Consider the following 17,441-nt stretch of genomic DNA (forward strand, 5'->3'; position numbering starts at 1 on the left):
CTAGCAACGCCCCTGGTTGGGTGAGTAGGTTGCCGGAGGCTTGTGACCTCAGGTGATGAGGTGGCTGGAGGACTTTGGATGTGACTAGGCAAAACCTCATGTTGTAGGCACCCTAAACGGTGCTCTCTTGTTAAGGAAAAGCCAGCTGATGTTACCTTGAACCGCTGTTGCCATGTAGGGACTTCCTTCGGGTCCCTGTAGCTAGGTAAGGTATTCCCTGCGACATGGGTCCTCATTGCACGATTCGTTTTGTACAACTATTAATATTGGGCAGTACTGCGTTTTGCGGGTAAAGAGACCCATTTCAATATATTTAACGTGTGCAACAGTCCTGGCTGGCCAGATAGCTCAAGAGTTATGAGCGCGCCTCCGACATCTCTTACCCTACGCTGTGTAAGATCCAATCCTGGCAGGCTGAACTCAACCTTTCATCCTCCCTTGGTAAATAATAGGAGTGCCTTTAAAAATTTCCCAACAGCTTTTATTATAGTGCCTGGAAGCACGAGCCGGAATGTGCCATGAAGCGCGATATAAAATAGGATGATGCTATTCTCTTGTGGTGCCATTGCCCCGGCAGATGCTGTGTCATCCTTGGGTCGAAGTATTGCATGTCTCCTGAAAATGGCAATGACCTGAAGTTTCTGACCAGCTGCAGGCCTCGGTGCAATGCATAGACTTTTACCGCACGCTTTCCAATTGGAATCTAGGAGGGGCGTATGGGGTGGGGTTTGGGACAGCTTGAAGGGGAGACTCATGTTGGAACACGCGGCTGCCAGCAGCGGGGTGGGGGGGGGGGGATCCTGGCCGTGGGCGCTCTGCAGCGTGTGCCGAGCTGCTGACTGGCGTGCAGTGAGTGCACCGGCGGCAGTGCCCGCCTGCAGCCACCGTGGTGCGCGCCCGATGAATAATACAGTGGGAGAACAGCTAGGGCGCGTGTCCCGTCTGCATGGAAACGCGCTCACGGGGCTCGCAGGAATGCATGCTCCTGCTCCGCACAGGAGGAACGCCCTCTCCCTACCTGTCCTCCCCGCGCGTTCCGCCTGCGACTCCCCAATATCTCACTGCCTCGTCTCTCTCCCCCCTTATCTCCTCCCGCTGCCAACACCGGACTGGGAATGCAGTTTACGCCGAAGCCGACGCCAGCCCCGAAGCCACGCCGGAGGAGGTCGACGTGCAGCTGGACCCGTCTGATGAGCTCGACAAAATAAACAAGGTGAGCCCCTCTGGCACTCAGGCGCCCTAAAAAGTGCCCCCCTTGAGCTGTGTGTTTCTCTGTACAATGGTGTCTCCCGAACGCTTGGTATTGAATGCTTCTCGCCGCTATTACCGGCAGTTACAGTGCTCGAGTGATACCTGCTCTTAAACAGTGTGTTTTCTTTCCACTGAACTATTGCAAAACAAGGAGGGGGTAGTGGTGGTGGTGTATGTTGTCATGAAGCCTAGCGTGTCTTGTGAGGCTCGTCACGTGACGCGAGCCGTGTCGCTGAGCATTGTCCTCCAGGACCCGCACTGCACTGTCCTTTGAAGGGATGGTTACCCAGACTGACTGCTCGATACGCGGGGAGCAGCACTCTCCACGGACGCAGGCTCTGCTCGTGTTAGGCGCTACATTCATTATATAGCGAGCACTCGACACTGGTTGACGGCAGCATCTGAAAGGCAGCCCTGCTCAGAGAAGGTCACTCCACCCTTTCTCAATTTGGCTGGTGTGACTTCCATCCTCACTTATTTGTAATAGCATTATCCATGTTTTTCAGTGTCGAGGCTGGAGATGGTGCATTTTATCGGAGCAGGGTGCATTTTTTTTATTGTGCATCATTATTATTGACATACAATTCATCAAGTCCAGTAACCCGAAATACAATAATAATCATTGTAAAAGAGATTATATTCAAACCTTATACAAAACTACATACACGTTTTTCAAATTCTTTCCAGGGAAAATCTGCTGCAGCGGACATTACTAAAGATTCCCCCAAGTAGATAGTACTCCAAAATTGATCAGAGCAAATTGATCCAATATTGCCAGTGAATGTTTCTTATGCTCCAACATAGATTCCCTGTAGTTTATGGCAACCAGTCCAAAGGTGTCTGGGGGTCTCTTCTATCATATCAGAAAATCTACACCTACAATCTCCCTATGGTATATTTTTTTCATGCGCTTAACATTTATAACGGTCTCCAATATATTGAACTCAAGCCTCAAAATTAAGCGTCTAAGAGGGGAAGACTGCGTATATAAGAGCATGGTTGGGAACCGGAAACCATTGACTTGAATCTGCTGCATATTTGGATTTCAGGGCTAATTTCTCCAGTAATTCCCTCTATCCCATTGTATAGCTTTACATTTCATAACATTAGAACTAGATTAAAAGGGAATTCCATTTTAAAATCAATCCAATGTAAAACACGTGTACACCCCCCCCCCCAGATTTCCCTCTCTCATTCAACATGGAGAAAAGTCTCCAACTAGTGAATTTGCTTTGCTAGTGGTATGCCCAAGCTCACAGCAGATCGCCTCAGATAGTACACTTTGTGATAGGCTGATAGTACACTTCCAAATCTTGCTCTCCATTTGCTGGAGCCAAAGCACTTCATTTTCAGCAAATACCTCCATTCCATACAAAAGGCTAGGTATCACACTAGTTTTTTAGAGGGTTAAAAAAAACCTCGAGAGATCATCCGTGTTGGGGAGAATTCTCAGAAATGTGCTAGTTCCTCTCTACCTTAGAGACCCCCGCGACACCCCCCGCTCTTTTGCTGGACTTTAGGACTTTTAATTTCTAACCTAGAGAGACCGACTCTTTTTCCCACTCATGTATTTTTACTGTGAGTTGGACTCTGTGTTTCGTTTGACTTTGGAGTCTGACAAACTCCATAGGCACATGGGCATCATATTTGCATTGTGACCCACAGCACCTTCAGTGCAGTGACACAGGGACGTCTCTTAGATTTTCCAAAGGTTTAAATACCTTCTCTGGGTGAAACTAGTGTTTTCAAGAGCAGTAAAGTGAAATTGACTTTTTAGACCCAGCACGCTTTCTTACCATAGGGTTCTGGAGGGGTTACTTGGTAGCCCCTTTGTCTAGTTTCTCATGTAACATGCTTATGTTACGCTTTCTACAATTAATGGCTGGTGGCAGTGGTTTACTTTTTACTACTATTATGTGTTTTTTAGCGTAGGCTGCGTTTGCAGCTGCAGCAAGGCACCCATGGCTGCCCATTTTGTCCAAATGGTCTGGGCTTCTTTTTTTGCCATTTCTGGTGGGAAAGGTCCTTCCTGAGATTTACTTTGCGCGCCAAACCAGTTTTGGTCCCTTTGTTCATTTTGCCTTTGACGGGATTCACGAGTGAAGCTCGCCTCTGGCTCCAGTATGTCTGGCAGGGGCAGGAAGTGAGGGAGGTGCCCGAAACTCCCTGTGGTTAATCCCCTTGGTTACAGGAATGCACCCAAAGGTGATTGGCTGGCTGTCCTTGGAGGACAGCCACCTTGCTGTGTGATTGACAGCTAGGCTGGAATGAATGAGAGAAACCTGCATAAAAGGCTAGGCTTTTTAGCTTGGAAGGCAGATGGATGAAGGAATCCGAAGAAGAACTTGGAAGAGATGCCCGCTGCAACTCCTGGACTGTTGGTTTGCCTGGTGAAGCCCTGCTGCTGTGCTGAAGCTCCAAATTCGTCTCAACTAGAGAAACCCTGCAAGGATGACTTCTCCCCTTGGGTTAGTGGGACCAATCAACCCCAAAGTGACCTTGTTTGTACATCCTCTCAGAGCTGGCTGTACTTCTGCTGCTGGAACCGAAGTGCCAGGGAGAGGAACACTAAATCGAGTGGATCGCTTTTAAGTCGGGCCCGAGCAACACGAAGATCCCACAGACTTCCCTGAAGCACAACTGACCAAGCCTGTGCCACGTCAACAGAGTGCTGGACCCCAGATGCGAGGAAAGTCTGAAGTGGTATCTGAGAACCGCAGTGTTGCGATTTGCTGTCAGATGCGAGGAGCTCAAACCGCGAAGTGCCGCTGAATTATAGAGTGCCCATTGCTGCCGCTGACCTCCCATTGCAGTGCAGGAGTCCCCAGACGTCCTCCCTCTTGTCCCCATGACTGAGGCCCAGGAACACCAGGATTTGCAGAGCTGTACCGGAACAGAAGCCAGCTGGAACAATTTCTTCTAACCAAAGTTACTGTAAACCGAAGAGGACTTACCTCTTGTTGTGTAGCCTTACTTGCTCTCGGTTGAGGCTTGTCTTGGTTAACCTTGCAAAGTTGCTTGCAGCTCTGCCCCTCACAAGCCTCCCAGATTGTGGCCCTTCCAGTGAATCTTATTTCTACAACAACAAAAAAATTAAAAACATTGTGTAAGACTTTTACTTGCCTGCAAAGAAGATCTTCAGTTCCTCTAGACTTTGCTCAACTAACATTGGTTGTCCTGGCTCCCTGAGAGACTCCTCTTACCTCTCACTCTGTGCCTTTACCTTTCCCCCATGAAAGGGTTAAAATTGCTGTGCATTTGAAGGTTTTAAAAACTACTTACCTGTTTATGAATTATTTTGTTTTATTCCTATGTCTAACCTTTGCACCAAACTCAGTATTGCTCTAAATGTACCAATGATTCAATGTCCACAGTGTCCTAGGTATTTAAGTCACCTGAGGATGTAGGAAGTGCCTCTGTGCCATCCCCAATGTGTATCATCTGATTTAGAGAAACAGAGTGTGTTTTGAAGTATATAGTGACCACCATCTGCTGTCATTAAAACTGAACTGCTTCGGTGAACAACCAAAAAACCAATGGTTGTCACAAAATCTAACCATTAATAATGCAAAAAAACGTTTGAAATGGTCTAAGCAGTCTTTAATGCAATTCTCGAATGCAATTTGTGGTATTGATCACCCACAGCAGCTGATTGAATACACTGAGTTCTTAAAACCTTTTTGTAACACCATAGTGGTCAATCCGAATACATGGAAACACAAACATCAGTTTGACCAAGCACTTAAAGAACGTAAGGCCGAATTTCGTAAAGAAAAAAGACTCATTCTGAGAGCAAATCCCCCTAATAGTCACACCATAGTCGGAGCCATCAGGTGTAGGTATCAGAACTGGCTCCGGGCTTGGCGCGCGCATCTATATCAAAAAGACAGCGAAACAATGTTTAGATCGATTCTTTCTAAGAATTCGGCCGAAACATGGCGTCTTCTTAACACAAATCTCAATCTAACACAAGCATATGCTCAAACTGGTGCGGTATCGGAGGGGGCATGGATAGCACATTTCACTGGTTTATACCTTGATCCAGACTATCGACAACATGTCTATAAGACTCAATCTAAATCGCAGTGGAATATAAGGTGCTCCCAATCTTTACTTAAAGATTTGATTGTAAATCTAAATTCATCTAGAGCCGCTGGGCCAGATGGCCTCCATAATGTCATTTTGAAGGAAAATCCTGAGCTATGGGCCAAAAATCTACATGCCATTTTTAGTGAAATGTTGATTCACCATGCCCTACCAAGTTCTTGGTTGTGCTCTGTCATCGTACCAATCTATAAGAAAGGCGACCGCTCTAATCCATGCAACTACCGGCCAATACCCCTCTTAGATGCCCCGGGGAAACTCTTTGCAAAATTGGTGTTATCTGAATTTAATCATTGGACCGATTCCTGTGCCAAACGTGACCCTCACCAAACAGGATTCGTGGCCGGGCTGGGTACTTGTGCGAACTTGTTGATCCTAAATGCACTCAAAGCCCATTGCCAGGAGCAGAATCAAGCCATCTATTTCGCTTTTATTGACTTGCATGCAGCTTTCGACTCGGTTTCACGAACCCTGCTGATGGCAAAACTTGCAAGGGACAAATGTCCACCGTCCCTGCATGATATCATCCATGCGTTCCACACAGCAACCACGATCCGGGTGAGACTCACCCTAGACGGTCTTCTATCTGCCCCAATTAACACAGACCGTGGGCTAAAACAAGGTTGTTTGCTAGCCGCGGCAATCTTTAATTACTTTATTCATGATCTAACCCCAATTCTGCAACAGACTTTCTCTGATGCGCCGTCTTTGAAAGGACATAAAATTACTAATCTAAATTATGCAGATGATATTGTACTCATTTCTAAGACCCTAGTGGGTCTGCAGAACTTAATCGATGCATTTAATCGATATCTTACTGCGAATGAGCTAGTAGTTAATTTAAATAAAACTCAGATTGTTGTATATAAGGCAAAGCGGCTACATAAATATAACCTGACATGGTCGATCAACAATTCCCCTATTACAATAGTAAAAAATTACACTTATTTGGGAATTGAATTTAGTGGTGAAGTTAAACCTAATAGTCAAATAGAACGAATGGATGCCAAACTAAATACTGCAATCTCGCAATCCAAAATCATCTTGTTTAAATTTGGAAAATTCACCATTCAACCTGCCCTAATTTTCTGGTCTATGAAAGCTATACCAGCGATATTATATGGGGCAGAAACCCTATTGAACTGCAATATGCAATTCCTTGGGAGGCTTGAAGGAAAGTACTGGAGGTCTGTATTATCTCTCCCCCAGTGCGTGCCGAGTACGTGGTTGCGGTATGAACTGGGCTTGACCTCCTTGTGCGCAATCTACACCTGGCGATGTTGCATGTTATTCCGCAAATGCCTTATGGCAAATCATAACACCTACCTATTAAAGGTAATTGCTGAATACATGCTGACAGCAGAGAAGAATTTCACAAACTCATGGACAAACTTTTGTCTAGAAGCCCTAGCATCAGCAAATATTTCCATCCTCAATCTCATAAACAACCCGGCAAGGTCCAAAAAACTATTTTATAACCTTGACTGGTTGAACACCATTGACAAATGTAAAACCTACTGTCAACCTTGTAAATTTCGTTTTTGGCCAAAATTGATGAAATGCCCTGAACCATACTTATTAAAATTTCCCTCACCCAAATTAAGAGCAGGGTATTTAAGGGCCCGCTTTGATCTATGGCCAACTTATCAGGTCCAGGTACGTAGGAAATTAAGATCTGCCACGTTAATTGTTTGTCGTTTTTGCATGCAAAGCAATACTATTGAATCTCTTGAACACTTAGTCTGTTATTGCCCACAGTTAGCCGTCTTGAGATCAAAGCATTTTAAGCACCTGCTGTCGTCTATGGCAGCGGTAGCTCAGGAGTTGCGGTGGTCATTTTTGCTTTGTGCCAATCAATACCCCTTACAGATTGCATTAACGAATTTCATTCAAGCGTTAAATTTGGAGACCGTCAATCATCCTTAGATGGCCGCTATGGCTTATCCTGCTGTTTTATCTTTTATTTCTTTGTTCTTTGTTCTCTGCCTTTTTCTTTTTGACCATAATGTATGGGGTTCCTTATTTACTGTTTTAAATTTTGTAAGTTGTAACCTAACTGTTTAAGTTTATTGTTATGGTCTTTTGTTTGATGACTGTACTAAATATTACTTGTATATTGAAAAAGTTGTTTTTTACAGCTGAATCAATTAAAAAATAAAAAAAAAAAGTATATTATAATTTACATGTTTTGCTCCCTTCTGAAAAAGGCTTATACAACGGACTGTTAAATTATCAATTGTTTAATCAAGAAGCCTTGAGTGTAAGTGTTTATTTGAATAGCTGTCTCTGTGGAACTGTTACAATCCTGCTGCTCACATTGACCCCCCTCTTGAGATGAGCATTGCTGCTCAGTCATACTACCAACCTGTCTAGTACAGACTTATACCCTTATACCAAAGGTTGGGTTCCTATAGCCAGGAGGTCAGGGTTGCTGCAGTCTTCCAAAGGACACTGCACGCAATCCTGCCTAACAATCCCCTTCTTGCAGATATAAAGGGCTTTAGTATACAAGCCTTCTTTTCCACTCAGGGTACAATACAATTCTGAAGTGCAGAAATAGACTATTTAAAATTGATCCGGACACTCAAGTAGAAATAATCCTGAACAATTTCAATAACATTGTCATCTATTTTTCATACAAATCTTCTAGGATTTTTAGCTCTTTCTCCCACCGCAAGTATCCTTGCCTTGGAGGGATTCATAGATGACCTGTTTTCTTTAGAATACTGCCAGGGCATCTATACTTGGCTGTAAGCAGTGGGCGTCCTATCCAGCAAGATGGTATCATCTGCGTAGGAAAGCCAGGGCAGCGAGAGTCCGGGGAGGGAAATTACTAATCATATCCAATATCCTTCCCATATCGGCAACATATAAGCGGTATAATAAGGGTGCCAACGCGCAGCCCTGCTTTACTCCTTGATTCCTAATGACATTAGGAGACAGCCACCCTTCCACATCTAATCTTAGTCACTCAGTGTCCTGCTAGAGTTGTCTGATCATGACACTAATTGATGGATCACTGCCCCAATGAATCAATGTATCCCATAAACGACTATATATCATTGTGTCGAAGGCTTTGGTAGAGTTGACGAAACCTATATATAGCCCAGAACCTTTAGTTGACAAACTAGATCTCATCACGTACAATAGGTACAGAGATTGAGTACAGTCCCCCTACCTTTCATGAATCATGTTTGCTGTTTACATAAAAGTCCCCTTGTTTCAACCCAGACATTTAATTTATTTAAGATAGGTGGCATAAAAATGTATCATTGAGTCAGTTGATGCCAAAAGTCTATAGTTTCTTGGATCGCTTCTTCCACCTTTTCTTAAAAACGGGCACTAATATGGCCCTTTTTTTATTGTTGCATATTTAGTTTACAAAAACCCTTACACAACATAATATGGCCCTTTTCCAGCTATCTGGGACGATCCCCATAGAGGCCACATTTTTAAAATCAGTTTGTAGCTGGCTCGCCCAGTTGTGTGCCGAGTACTTCAGAAGCACATTTGGTAGCCATCTGGGCCAGGTGCCTGTGAGGATTGAATTCTTACAATCAAAGTGTACTAGTCCCCATTCTAAGTAGCATCTATCGACTCCCATTCGGGGATTCATATGACGGACACATGCTCACTCCAGGACGTTTCCGCTACACCATCAATTTCACAGTGTTCTTTACCCTGGGTGTATAAATTAACCATATGCCAGAATGTAGATCTGTCGCGTGTCCCACGGGCTCCAAATATAATCTGCCAATTAGCATAATGCATTGGCATGCGATGCCCCTTATCAGTATAAAGCACTCTGGCTGTGGCATTATTTTTTTATCGGAACAGGGTGCATTTTTATAAGCCTTGTGAAGCGGATTACACCGAAGCACAGATCAGTCACATCAAAGGGACGCTTGTTAGAGCGTTTGGTTTCCCCACGTCAGGGCTCTTTCTTTAAGTGAACTAATGTAATCGGGGAGTTGCAATCTAGTTTATTTTCAATTGGATTAAAGCACTGGAGACTGGTGGTTTTAAAATAAAAGCCCAGAACTGGGAAAATTGAGTAGTATTGGGGGGCGTAGTACCAATCACGCTTTGTTTTTTACTTTTCGGTTTTACATCATATGTTTGTTGTGTGTGCTCCTTTCCATTTGATGGATTTCTTTTTTTAACCACAAAACAGTAAATCTGTTAGTTGTACAGGTTCTGTACAGTCCTTTTTTATACGACATGTTGGATGGCATTGGGACTTAAGTCCAGTATTTGACAGAAGACCCAACCAGGCTGACCTGCTGGGGCCAAAAAGCGCCCCGGGGCAATGCTGCAAAAGTGCGCCTAACTGCAGAGCGGCCTCTTGCCCACTGTGACCCACCTCGCATTGTCTGCTGCGGCCTACCGACAAAGGGCCACTTAAGAGCAATTCCTTATGTTTGTGTCAAATGGACTGGCATTAGCACAGAAGTGTATTTTAGTTTTGCATTTATAGCACACAAAAGCCATGGGCATCTAGGCTCTGTTACACACGCAGGCACGCAAACGATTTGGATAGCTAGTAGGTACAGACAAGATCCGTGAAGAGTAGATGACAGAAGGTCAGTTGGACAAGTGAGTCTTTTTTTTTTTTTAACGGGTGGTAGGAAGGCTCCTCGCGAAGTTGAAGAGGTAGATTTTTCCTGAGGGTGTGGAGGGCCCCTTGCTGGGGGTACCTAGTAGCTTTGTTTTGGCTGAGGGTGTGGAGGGCCCCTTGCTGGGGGTACCTAGTAGCGTTTTGTCTGAGGGTGTGGAGGGCCACTTGCTGGGGGTGTGGAGGGCCACTTGCTGTGAGGGTACCTAGTAGCATTGTTTTGGCTGACGGTGTGGAGGGCCCCTTGCTGGGGGTGTGGAGGGCCACTTGCTGTGAGGGTACCTAGTAGCGTTTATTTGGCTGAGGGTGTGGAGGGCCGCTTGCTGGGGGTGTGGAGGGCCACTTGCTGTGAGGGTACCTAGTAGCGTTGTTTTGGCTGACGGTGTGGAGACCATTTGCTGGGGTACCTAGTAGCATTGTTTTGGCTGAGGATGTGGAGGGCCCCTTGCTGGGGGTGTGGAGGGTACCGAGTAGCGTTTTTTTGGCTGAGGGCGTGGAGGGCCCCTTGCTACGGGTGTGGAGGGCCACTTGGTGTGAGGGTACCTAGTAGCGTTGTTTTGGCTGACGGTGTGGAGACCCCTTGCTGGGGGTACCTAGCAGCATTGTTTTGGCTGAGGGTGTGGAGGGCCCCTTGCTGGGGGTACCTAGTAGCTTTGTTTTGGCTGAGGGTGTGGAGGGCCCCTTGCTGGGGGTACCTAGTAGCGTTTTTTGGCTGAGGGTGTGGAGGGCCCCTTGTTGGGGGTACATAGTAGCTTTGTTTTGGCTGAGGGTGTGGAGGGCCCCTTGCTTGGGGGTACCTAGTAGCGTTGTTTTGGTTGGGAAACTGTCTAGTAAGTCGTGAGGCTGGGCAGCTGCCACTAGTGGGCTATCTGACAACCGAGGAAGGAAAAGCCTGCCCCCCACTTCCTGCCCGGCAGCCCAGGCTTCCCCTGGTCGCCAGGCAATTGGGAGTAGGACAGCGCCCGGGGCCAGTGCTTGGAACGCAGCGGGCAAGGGGAGCTCTTCCAGCGGTTACAGGCGGTAGGTGAACACGGATCTATGTTAGAATTGCTGTGCTCTGAATAAACCGGCGATTGGCTCTTCGGTGCTAACAGAGGTCCACTAATCGTATGTTTTTTTTTCAACTTTTTTACGAATCTCCTGGATGGCTATTTCATAGCAGGCATGAGCAGAGGCTTTGGATTCGTTGGTATCGTGGTGGCAAATTAAAAATCGTCCGATTTCTCTGCCAGTTTTCTGCCATATGGGTTTGGGGTGGTCCATAAAACATGCAGGTAATGGGATACGGTCCCTTCTTGGATGACGGCGGGGAGGGGGGTGGGTGGTGAACTTGGACCCCTGTATGAGTCAACACCCATAACTCAACCTCCCCGAGGTGTTTACCACTTGTGCTCAGTGTACTTAGCATGTTCCCAGGGTGAAACTATTTCCAATTAAATGGAGTAGCCTGGATTGTAACCCAGGTCCTTTGGGTCCACAGTAGTAATGGACCACACGTGCTTCCTGTGAACATGGCCGGTTGTATTTGATAGGACGGTGGCTCGCGCTGGTTTTAGGTGTATTATTGGTATGGCTGTTCCACTTGTGTTTTGTTGGTCTTTCTTGCTGCGCAGACTGGCCTAGTAGTTACCATCGCGCGAGGTCTTTCACTGTGTAAACATCCTTTGTGTGGTCACACAAGTGTCTGTGCGTGTGTTTAAACGTGTAATGTGCGTGGCAGGGTAAGTAGGCAGCGGGCCTGTTGGTTACTCTGCCAGGAGTAGATGCCCCTCGCTGTATTCTCAGCCTGAATGCTTTGTGACTTCGTGCCGGGCGGAATATAAACGTGTGTTTTTCTTTGCCTGAGCTGCTCGGCGAGTTCTTGTGTAATCTTGTTCCCATCCACCCCACCTTTCCTGATCTGTAAAGAGCGCACTGGAATCGCCCGCTGGCTACAGCACACTGCTGAATTACTGTACACAACTGATGGGCGCTCACAACAAAAACGACATGGTGTGAACCTACTAGAGGAGGGGGGGGGCGAAGCTCTACCAGTGCTTGACGGTGTGTGGCGGAGGGAGGGAGGGAGGGGGCAATATCCCTCCAGCCCTGCACCCCAGGGCATAAAACACTGCAATGGTCTCATCCAGTGTGTATAAGGTACAGAAGTATTGCCCGCTGCGCTCAATCAACAGTAACTTCTGGCACCTCGACAAATCGTCCCGGAACTGGCGGGAGAGGCTTCTCTGACTGTGGGGCCCACACTTCCGCTGGCGCTGTGGGGATATCAGTAGCCAGCTGGTCTTCGGGAAAGGGATGCGGGGGGGGGGGGGGTTGTTTCCTAACGGGGGAAGGGGCGACTACATTTTATTCGTCATCCTGACTGCTACTTCATCTCTCTAGCGCCAAGAAACCTTTCTGAGGTGACGGAGCGCTTGACCCACGTACATTACTTACTCAAGGTCTATTTGTGTACTCGATTTGGTTTAATAGGAAGTGTAGTGCCCTAGACATAAAACAAGTAATACAAACGGGTACATGATGGTAGGACCCATGCATGATTACTAGAGACCTCTAGACGAGACGGTGCTCTTCAGTGTGAAAGCTGCCCCTTTTTGGTTATGTTTCTTTGGTTACAAAGCGTTATTACTTGCACTGATATGTGTTGCTTCGCTACCGGTGTAGGCATTTCCAGTTTTAATATTCCAAATGTTGGAGACATACAAGGCGGGTGCAGCCTCATTTTAGGTTCATCTACTTTTGGTCGCCTGCAGAGTGCCTCTACACTTTTGAGACAGGACAAGGAGTGCATCCATGCCTTCATACATACATGCATGCAGAAAGCCTTCTTCCAAAGGGCCCTCAGTGCCTCACCTGCGCCTTGCACGGTTACTTCTTCCCATGCAGCGCGCCCCGTCTGGATCTCCCTGGGCTGCTTACAGTCCCAACTCCCTTTTGCCCGCACATCCTCCTTCCTCTGATCCTGTATCTGGCACTCTTCTCCATCAGATGTTGCTTTTTTTCTTCTCCACCAATGGGTGCCAGCAATGCTCAGATCTGCCTGGTGGTGGCTGGGCATCCTTTTAAGGGATCGTTGAAACTGCAAATATACCCTCCCTCTACTACTCTATCTGTGGGCAGGGTTCTGGACCACAGTACCCCACTGAGGAAATTGTTTTGGGTAGATCTGGGCCTCTTCTCTTTTCAGACCCCCTGGAGGGGATGACCTACTTTGAACATCCTCTTTTCACAGGTGGCGGCATCTCTCTTCTCATTAGTTTTCATTTTGAGGATATACTTCTAGATCTCACATTCTAGTTGCAGGAAAGGAAATCCGTCAACTGATTCAGTCCTGGTGGATTTTTAAGAGACCATGTTTGCCCTGTCTCCAAAAAAACATGACTTTAGAGGGATTTCATCTGAAAGCAAATCTGATGCTGGTCACTGATCCCTCGTGGACCACTCTGTTCTGCACATGGTAGCAGTCTGTGACAGTTGTACTGTAAAGGTTTGAGAGGCCACCCTCCACACAGGGATTTCCTTCCCTCCCCAATCTGGTGTCACACAATAAACGGTTTATTGTCGGTTCTTTATTCAGCCCTATTTCTGATGCACATCATACCTCTGGGATCCCTCCCGCTGAGGTACCAATGAGCCAAGAACCAGGCCGGTGTACAGAGAATATATTTTTATTTATTTGGAGGATAGGTGATAGAAAATCACACTAAAATGTCACATAACACTTTATCCGTGGCACAACACAAACTTCTCTCTACCTAGATAGCACACACAAATTGGTTGTGGAAACTTAAATCACAATATATAACTTTACACAAATCTCAAAATAAATGATCATCAACACTGGTTGCTGAATAACATCACTTTACATTTACAATGCTGTACAATTTCTGTGCGCTTATAAGGCTAGCAGTAAATAAGCACAGGGTGATTTAGCACTAGAGTTTTCAGACTTTGGTCTGCATTGGAGAAATCGGACAGAAAAATTAGGATGATTTAGGAAATTTGGCGTTCAACCACTCCCTCCTCTTAAAAGCCTGTGTTGGGGTATCTGGATGGTAAAAATTGGGTTGATTTCAGAATATTGGATTTCAGACCCCCTCCACTTAAAGGCCTTTATCGGGGAAGCTGAACAGAAGAATTGCCCAGTTAAATTACAGACTACAGTTTTCAGCATACGCTGGTAAGGAGCTATGTTAATTTGGAATTTTAACAAAAATCACCCTCTGTTGTTCCACCAAGGGGAATTCATTAAATTAATATTTTTTTACTTAATAGGTTATGGATCAATGCAGTTTTGCCCCCCTCCCACTATAAAGAGAAAGGATTTAAGGATTTTCCCCTACCTTTGGTTTCAATTGGCTCAATTCTACACACATTGAAAGCATCTGTTTAAAGTCCAGAAAAGCCAGCTCCATTTCAGGACCCTCTTGGAGGACCGCGCAGGGGTCTTGTCACTCCACTCTCAAGGATGGCCCCCCACTCTACACCATAGGGCCCGCCAGCTTTTTTAGGCATCCGCAGTAATAGAGAGCTCCACTCAGATGCAATTTCAGCAATCTTCTCTGCTGTTTCCCTGCAGCTGTCAGATGGTAAATTTCGACAGCTCTCTGATGGTAATTTTAGCAGCTCTTTCCCTTTCCTCCTAGTGAATACACTTTATATACCAGTGATGACACAATCATCTTTACAACATTGGGGTGTCTCCTGCAAGAGTTCTCGCAACAATGATTGGCCTAAGTCGCAGCTGGATGAATTTTATTTCAACATCACCTAAAAAATGACACATCCATCAAGGTAGTACGATTTAAGGTTGCTGAGAAAAATGACTAAATGATGATCATCCTTTTAAATTAATAGGAGATCTTTAGGTAATGTAAATTGGAGCCCTCCTGTTCACAGCGCCATTTGCCTCTCTGGGCCAGCCTGTGAGCGGAGGTTTTTATTGGTCTCTTTGTTGTTTGAAGTTGGTAGCTGTTGGTCGTAAACACTTGGGAGGCCTTGGCAACACAGAGTTCCCCCTCCCCACTTTTGAGTCGTGCACCAACTGGAGCCATTCAATCTACACAGAAATGAGCTCCCAGAGACACCAAGTCTAGGGAAAGTCAGTTTTCAATACCTCTTACCAGCCAAACTTTATTGAAGTTGTAAAGAGCTGCGCTGCCAGCAAGGCTTTCAGTGGGAGAGTCCTTTCTGAAGTTTGCCCCACAGCAAGCAAAAGGGTCTGCTCCGGGCCTACAGGAACATTTTCATGGAAACCCCTGGAAACAAAGTGGACTTTCCTTTTCAAATGTTTGCCGGCATTTGCATGTTAAGTATAATATACATTACTTTTTGTCAATATACCATGTATTTTCCCTGACATAATTTTGGTGTCAGTGTTTGAAAATCCTGCTTTCCACCTGAAAGGGGCCTTTGCATTTCCTCTGCCACTGTGAATAAAAATGCTGCTGTTCCTTTTGTAATGACAGGCTAGCCTTTTCACATAGCACATCCTTGTGTTACACCCAGAAGCCCCCAGTCTGCCTTAATAGGCACAGTTTATGGGTGAAGGTTTTTCTTATTTTCTTTGATGAAAGCTGGCAGGCCATGCTTTCCCTGGCACCACACCTCGTTGTGTGCCTCCCATTCCCACACTGGTTCACCCCTCTGTAATGCTGGTTCCCTTCTCTTATGCGAAAGGGAACCAGCGCCGCCGGGTTCTTTCCTTGTTTATCCCCCATATTCCTTGTTATGGAAGCGGGGGACACCCCTGCAACTCTGAATCCCATAATGACAATCAATGAGAGCGGGGGCCAGCCCAGCTCCCCTTCATCTTCATTATGGGACTTCGGTAATTTTTCCCATGCCAAATTCATCTTTTTTGTCAATTCAGGATTTATTTTTCGGTCTTTTGTACAGAAACCCCATCCCAAATTCAATTCCAAGCATTTTTTAAGCTTCTTTCAATATCTATAGCCATTTTGTGTTTGGGAAATCGTTCTTCTGCTGATTTGAAACCTTCCCCAAACCCCCAAAAAAAAACCTACGAGTCACATCATCAGACCATACCTGCGTTCCACCCTGACCCCAATTCTACTATTGTGTTTTGTGAGGAGTCAGAAATGAGACCAGGACACAGGGAGGTCATGTTTTAACAAGAAGAGATAATTTGAAAGACAATTGTTTGGAAACATATCTTGCTCACCCTATGCAAAGGAGGGTTCCCCTACCTATGAAGTACATAACGAAAACTGTCCCCGTGTCCAAAATGTCCTAACCTGACCCTCACACTATAAACAAGATGCAAAGGGTTCAAGGAACAGTCTCTGACTTAATATTAGCAAAATTGATTCCAACAAACATGTTCTCCAAGGTAAAGATCCTTGCTCCCAGAGGTTGGTCCCCTTCCCCTGGATTCATAATAGGATGGCAAAAGTGTCTCTTGTAAATAACAGTTCCTTTGTTGGACTCACAAAGTTCTTGTTTCAACAATAAGCTCTGTAGTAATCTTTTTGTTGTGTTTCTCATAACTTAATAGATCACCTGGTGTACTCTCTTGCCAGGAATATTCATACAATTTTAGCTGCCTGGTGTACTTGCTTGCCAGGGCTTCTTTTTGTAGTTTTTCTGAATCAATTGGTATATTCCTCTGCCAGGTATCTTTATCAACTTCAGCTGCCTGGTGTACATGCCTGCCAGGACTTCCTTTACGATTTTCTGGGTCATCTGGTATACTCCAATGCCAGGTATCTTTATTCAACCACACAGTTCTTTGACTATCACAATAGCACATACCCTGAGGATTTGGCATCATTTGCTCAATTCAAACATCTTCCCCACATTGGTATTTCATTTATCTGTATTTGATTGCAGTTTCTTTGCTTTGTCTCGTCTGCATTCAAATTGTATCCTTTGAGTTTTGCCTTTATGCTTTGCCTTGATTGCTGCATTAAAATATTCCTCTTATTATTGATATTTGCCTTTATTCTTTGCCTTGTCTGTATTCAAATATTCTTCATATTGGATACCTCTTCTTCCACACACTGGCATCTCATGCATCTATATTTGTTAGGGGTTTGTTTTTGTACTTTGTCTTGATAGTATTAAAATAGGTTTCTGGTGTTTTATACACCAGCAATCTCATATTGTTGCAATACCTGGTGGCATGCTTAGCGGTGGGGCTCCTGTAACCACTTTCCAATTCGGAGTGTCCAAGCGCCCCTCCAGCATTCTACACAGCTCTGTGGTCACACGCCGGAAATCTCGTTAGGTTTGGACTGGAGAATGATTATTCTGCTTCTGGAGTCCATAGAGGTCCATGGGTCTTTTAGTTCTTAGATGGTTTTTCTCAGAGGGTCCATCTGAAGACATATTGGAAACAAAAGGCTTGTGTATGAGGGTTGAGTGTCTCACTCAAAAGTGGGGGCCTTTTGCAAGCAAACGCAGGGGAAAAAAAGGTGGAAGTCCTGATAGCGTTTCATGACAGATTAGA

The 17,441-nt window shown here is 45.5% G+C and overlaps 1 protein-coding gene across 4 annotated transcripts in view; it reads left to right on the forward strand.

Annotated features, from left to right (window-relative positions):
* The window catches only part of TIAM1 (TIAM Rac1 associated GEF 1), an 853,394-nt gene that overhangs the window by 534,052 nt on the left and 301,901 nt on the right, over window positions 1–17,441 (forward strand). For all 4 annotated transcript variants that reach the window (XM_069636354.1, XM_069636351.1, XM_069636352.1 and 1 more), the window contains one exon: window positions 1,122–1,213. In XM_069636354.1, coding sequence (XP_069492455.1) covers window positions 1,122–1,213 — 92 coding nt within the window. The remainder of the gene's footprint in view (window positions 1–1,121; window positions 1,214–17,441) is intronic.

Source organism: Ambystoma mexicanum, chromosome 7p, assembly GCF_040938575.1.
Source record: "Ambystoma mexicanum isolate Mex_15411 chromosome 7p, UKY_AmexF1_1, whole genome shotgun sequence".
Lineage (NCBI taxonomy): Eukaryota > Metazoa > Chordata > Amphibia > Caudata > Ambystomatidae > Ambystoma > Ambystoma mexicanum.